This window comes from Gossypium arboreum, chromosome 10 (genome assembly GCF_025698485.1).
Source record: "Gossypium arboreum isolate Shixiya-1 chromosome 10, ASM2569848v2, whole genome shotgun sequence".
NCBI classification, from domain to species: Eukaryota; Viridiplantae; Streptophyta; class Magnoliopsida; order Malvales; family Malvaceae; genus Gossypium; species Gossypium arboreum.
The window spans coordinates 37,083,007-37,089,159 of NC_069079.1; the positions used below are offsets into that span (position 1 = coordinate 37,083,007).

At 31.5% G+C, this 6,153-nt stretch overlaps 1 protein-coding gene across 1 annotated transcript; it reads left to right on the forward strand.

Moving 5' to 3' along the window:
- Positions 1–715: 715 nt before the first annotated feature.
- LOC108487332 (uncharacterized) lies at positions 716–6,153 on the forward strand. Its single transcript, XM_017791644.2, has 7 exons — positions 716–1,373; positions 1,797–1,896; positions 2,173–2,238; positions 2,800–2,914; positions 3,549–3,631; positions 5,143–5,204; positions 5,598–6,153. The coding sequence occupies exons 1-7, from the start codon at positions 1,192–1,194 to the stop codon at positions 5,707–5,709; spliced, it is 720 nt and encodes a 239-aa protein (XP_017647133.1). The 5' UTR covers positions 716–1,191; the 3' UTR covers positions 5,710–6,153.

The window sequence follows — 6,153 nt, forward strand, 5'->3', positions numbered from 1 at the left end:
CTAGTAAGTTATATAAATAAACAATACATATACTACTAGTTGAAGAATATAAAGAAAAACATTTAAAAGTAGTAATATTAATTTTCTGAAAAATTAATTAAGAAAAAGATTTGAATAAAAGTAATAATTAAAGGTTGTATAAAAATGTTGGAAGTAGGGGTTGGGTTATTAAGTTGAGCACCTCCAAGGATAAGGACAATAATTGGGAATCTGACAACTACGGTATGGGGAAACCCATCACTTAAATCAAGACATTTTTGGAACCTCATTTTCTATGTCATTTCCCAATCCCTGCTTTGTGGAGACTCGAAAGTGCTCTTTCCTAATTTATATATTTATTTTTTTAAAATATTTTTAATTAGTAATTGTTACCTCAACTTCAACATGTAAATATCAAATAAAATGATGTTATAATAAACAAAATATCAAGATATTGAAAAATCTGAACTCAATCAACACCCGTTTCGTTTCCCTAATAAACAATCAACTTTTACTACACATTTTATTACATAAGGGTTTTAGTTTTCATTAACAGTAGTAATGTTTTCATTAAAAGGTATTAGTATTGTTATTACAAATGATTGTTGTAGTATTAGTGAATATTTTCCATTTTCTATAAAAACTCACTCCTTATTGGAAGCTTGAAAAAGGGCAAGATTGTCATTTAATAAAAGATAATATATTTCCCCTCTAATTCCGGTAATACAAAGAATGGAACTCGCAAATAATAATTTTAAAAATCTAAAAAACACAAGTTAATAATGCAAAGAGATGTACTTTTAGAACTTTTTTTTTTTTTTTTAACTTCAAATCAACACAGATTCCCATTTCCCAAATTGATTTTGATTGATTTTTCCACTTCCTTGTACTTTATCCATCCCATCTTCAATTTCCCTTTCTTATACAATTCTAACTAAAACCAGAATTACGGCTCCCTTCACTCTAATCTAATCATACCCCTACTCTTTTCCTTCTCCATCTTTGAATTTTTCTCTCTTCGTTTTCGCAATTCCTTACCAATCTGGGTTTTGCTTCTTTTCTGGCGGGAACTCTTCAGCTGGCTGGATGGAACCAACTTTCACTTAAAACATTTCTTTTTCTTTTAAATAAAAAATTCCTTTTGTGTTTCCATTATATTCTGTAGGAACATAAGAAAGGTGTGAAAATCGGAAATTTTTTATTTTAAAATTGATGGCGAACCCACCGGGGAACCATCAACAAGAAGCGAATCAAGCGTCATCTTTTAATGGAGCTCACTTGAACAACGGGAATCCTGTACCAGAGACCTCAGGTTCGGGTATGAAGCATAACCCTGGTATTTCCTTGGATTGGACCTTGGAAGAGCAAGCTATCCTCGACGACGGCTTAAAAAAGTGAGTCTTCTTTGCTCTTTTGGTTGCATGGGATTTTGGGGTTTTGGTGAAATTCTATTTTTGTGAAATTTCAATTTATAGTTCTAGAAATGTGAACTTTGTTGTTGTGTCATTCTTGATTGAATTTATCGTTTCTTTGAACTGGTTGGGAGTGTTTAAATTTATAAAATGGAAGGGAATGGAATAGTTCAGCAGCTAATACGCATGGTTACAACTTCCTTGTAAGAGTTTTGATGGGGATTGAGGTCTTTTGAATGTCGGAAATCTCTGTCGGTTGTTCTGGATAATCCAATTGATTTTTTTCCACATTTTACCGAATGAGCTGGTTATTAGCCTAATTTATTTTTAACTTTCTTCCCTTTGTTGGGATTGGGAGGATTCAAGTTCTAATTCTGATTCTCTTTGTGTGGCATCTCCTTGCAGATATGCGTCAGAGCCAAGCATAATTCGTTATGCAAAAATCGCCCTGCAGTTACAAAATAAGACAGTCCGGGATGTGGCTTTGCGGTGCAGATGGATGACGGTAAGCGTTACTGTTCTCAAAAGTTGATCTAAACTCATCACTTAACTGTTTGCCTGAGTTCTAGAATATATAGACTCATATATGTAGAACATATTTCTCAAGTGGCTTAAAATGCTGCTGCAACGAGGCAAGCTGTAATCATTGGAGTCAATTTATATTTTGCTGGCTTGATTCCATAATTCTACTCTGTGTTTTATATATAAAGTATATGTGTTTGTGTGTGCGCCTGCATGCACATGTGTGATAAGAGAACAATCTGATTTATGCTTTATGCAGAAAAAGGAAAATAGCAAGAGAAGGAAGGAAGAACATAATATAGCCAGGAAAAGTAAAGACAAAAAGGTGAGATTTATGGTTTTCTTTCTTCTGTGTGCTAAACTGTAATTATTTCTGTTTTCTTTACTCCTATGAGCATGCTCAGTTGTTTAACTCTTAGAACGCAAGATATTAGATATCCTTTAAAGGTAAAATATTCTCCCTGTGATACTGACTCGCAGAGAGCATATCTGTATTTAATTTTCTATTTCCTCTTTCACACGGGCACATCTGGAGAGATGTGAATGACTGCTTCCATTCACAACGGAAACCTCTCTTGTATATGAAAGGTAGTGGAGCAGAGCTCATTGAGCATAGGGAGGTCATTGAGTTGAACATAGTATTTTATATTTTTGTGGTACAGATGTTAGATGGAGATATTTTTTTGATGAATATGTTAGATGGAGATTTAATTGATCTTTAGACTTGTAATATATTAGATTCAAGCAAAATAATTTCTTTCAAAGTTGCCAATTCATGATAATATTTTGTTGACATAATAATAAATAGGGAAATATTTGTAGTTTATGATTTATGACCGTTTTGTGGACCAAAAGATGCTTAGGAATAGCTTTGATTTGTTTTCAGGAAAGAGTTGCTGATCCCACGGCAAAGCCTACTCAGTTTGCAGCTCGACCTAGTCTTCCTCCTTATGCACCCCCAATGATTCCTATGGACTATGATGATGGTATTCCATACAGGGGTAGGTGTTATCTTTGACTATTTTAAGTTGCTCTTAGTAGTTCAAAGTTTAGAGATGTGCTCTATTGGTTTAGATTTGATCTTTGAATCATTTTGATGCTTTCTTGGGGTTTTTTATTTACTTGATCCCTGCTATGCATATTGTTCTGATTTTAGATGTTCATAGCCTAAGCTATCTGTCAATGCTTTTGTAATTTATGTTGACAAAAGACGTCGAAACTTTGAAGGATTTGGATAGTGGGGGTGAAGCATTATTTCTGCCTTTTTCCTAGCCTGTGGGGCTTTAGTTGGCAGGTCTTATTTGATTCCCGTTTTATGTTCTGTTATGAGCTTTGTTAAACTACCAATTTCTAATAAAGACAAGAAAGTGAGAAAAGTGAAGAGGAAAATTTGATGTTCTTCCATAGATACATTTTTTGTCACAGAATGCAAGTAACAGAAGAAAGGGTCCAAGTCATGGCTAAAAATAGTCTATAAGAGAAGTAAGAAGTAGCCGTAATTTTTTATTGTATATGTTCTCTTCTTGATCATTGCAACAAATAAAGCTTGAATTTAGATTTATGGTGCTTGATTAAAATATTTTATGATGTTAAAATTGGAAATTTAATGGAAAGCTGCTTTATGCTATTTTACAGCTATTGGTGGGGTGACAGGAGAACTTCTAGAGCAGAATGCTCATGCCTTCAATCAAATATCTGCAAATCTTGCAGCTTTTCAGGTGAACTACCGATGTTATGAGTAGATTGTTTTATGTTATCCTTCTATATTTTTGGTGAAAATGATTGGTATTGAGAGGTCCCTTAACCCTATCTTTGGGACATCTTGATTTCTCACTTCTATGAAGTCTGGTATAAAGTATTTTACTAAAGCACATTAGAAGGAAATAAATCATCTCTGTTACATACTCTTCCCTGCATATGAAAGCAATCAGAAAGCAGTGCTGGAAAAAGAACTATTTGGTTGGATTCAACCTGGCTCAGTCTTCTAGCTATGACTTCTCATTGTTGTCCAACTTTCGTAAGATTAGACGAAATTGAAAGGAGTGCATGATTTCTATGTGGCTAATACAAGTGTCTTGACTGATTCATTTATTTGTTCAACCAGTTTGTGCTTCTGATGTATTTAAATAAAAGCTTTCGTAATTCTACAGTGAATGGGTCTGCATCATTATTTTCAAATATTTATGTTATTATTTAAACTCTGAGTCAATCGGACTCCAATTCAGTTAGGAAATTATTAAAATGTTATTCCTTAATTAAAATAAATTATATTATTTGAAGGTATTTTGGTCTTTTATTTTAAAAATAATAATAAGTTTACATGTGGTGGGATTTTAATATTATATTTACATTTTAATTGTATTATGCATACTTTATTGCTTCAATGAATTGTATATCTATACTTAAAATAAACCCTTGACTAGGAAATATAAAAAATTGCATGTGGCAGGATATAAACTCGTGTCTTTACATTAATATGTTAATTTGCCACTAAATTAAAATTTTATTTTAATATATTGTTTATATTTTAATTTTATTATGCATACTTTATTAATTGCATCAGTTGTATATTTATATTTATTATTATTTAAGCCTTTGAATGAGTTGGTGTCACGAGTCAATTGGAAACCAGCTCGATTAGAGAAATTATAGAATTGTCTTTTAGTAATTAAAATAAGTTATATTATTTGAGGGTGTTTTAGTTTTTTATTTTAAAACTAATAAAGAATTTGCATGTGGTTGGATTTAAACAAATGCTATTTACATCAATAAAGCATTAACTTTACCACTAAACTAAATCTTTATTTTAATATAATATTAACATTTTAATTTTATTATGCATACTTTATTATCTCTATTGATTATATATATTAATAATGTTGTTGATTGAGCTGGTGTCACAAGTCAACTCTATAATAACTTAAGATTAATAACAACATCATGATAAACAATTATAGTGTATTTAGTATTCTTAATATGATTTATGTGTTTAAATTTTATTTTACTTCCAATTAAAGTTTTATTTTATTTCAATATCTTACATATTTCATGTGTTCTAAATACGTAGCTTCTTCATATGATAGAATTTAGATATTTGTGTATAGCCATTATTTAAAAAGTATCTTCATTTAATATCAGCTGTGAGTAGGAGTTTGATATAAAAGTGAACAGCATTTTGTCTGATTGCTTGCTTCAGCTTTATGGGATTCTTGTTTTTATCTATTTTCAGATACAGGAAAATATTGGTCTTCTCTGCCAAACTCGTGACAACATTCTCAAAATCATGAACGAGTAAGTTTCAGCTTTCTATAAATGTTACTTGCTTTCTCTTGTCACATGATCTGCTAAACACTCCATTTACTTGATTAAAATATAATCCAGTTGCTTGAATTGTTATTCAGAAACTTCACTTTGGCAGTTTGCTTGATCATATTCATGCCCCATTTCCCAAATCCGAATAGAATTGTACTTGCTGCTACCGTCTTATTGTTCACTTTCAAACTTTTAATGAAACAATTAAAGGTGGTTATATGAACCAAGATATTTAAATACATATAAATTATGAATTTTCTAACGAATCTACTCCTGTTAATTATGCTATTGAATTTTTCTCATTGCTTGGTTAGCATTATGGATTCCCAAACTTGGTTATCATATCATACAAGTGATATATATATATTGCAGGTTGAATGACATACCAGATATAATGAAGCAGATGCAAGTACTTCCAGTGAAACTGAACGACGAGCTAGCTAACACAATACTTCCCCCATCATCCCATCCCATGCTTTCATGATGCTCTGCCTCCTGCTTAGTTTCCGATAAACGAGCAGGGGGTTGTGGTTGAGAAAATAACCGCCGATAAGGTCGACCCTCATTCCATTAAATTTTAAGAATAAACTGTGTTCCCCTCCCTTTTCTTGCATGTGGAAGGCTTAGTATTTTCTTACTTTTGCTTTTGTACTCTCTATAGTTTGTTTGTTAGTTCATGCAGGAGAAGGTGATTTAGGTTGCATTGGGGGAAGGGTTATATTACATACAGAAGTAGAGTTCAAATCTTATATTTTATTTCTCTCCGTTTGTATAGTTTTTTTTCTTTTCTATTTTGAAGTTTACAAGTGAATTTTTAAGAGGTTGACATTTATTTTAAATTTATTTTTAATAACCACTTAAATTAACATTGTACAAATGTATTATTTACAATTATTAGAATTTTATTTTATTTTTGCAATTGAAAAGA

Coding starts and splice junctions, on each gene's coding strand:
- LOC108487332 (XM_017791644.2), top strand. CDS start 1,192: ATGGCGAACCCACCGGGGAACCATCAACAAGAAGCGAATCAAGCGTCA. Junction 1,374..1,796: donor CTCGACGACGGCTTAAAAAA/GTGAGTCTTCTT, acceptor ATCTCCTTGCAG/ATATGCGTCAGAGCCAAGCA. Junction 5,205..5,597: donor ATTCTCAAAATCATGAACGA/GTAAGTTTCAGC, acceptor TATATATTGCAG/GTTGAATGACATACCAGATA.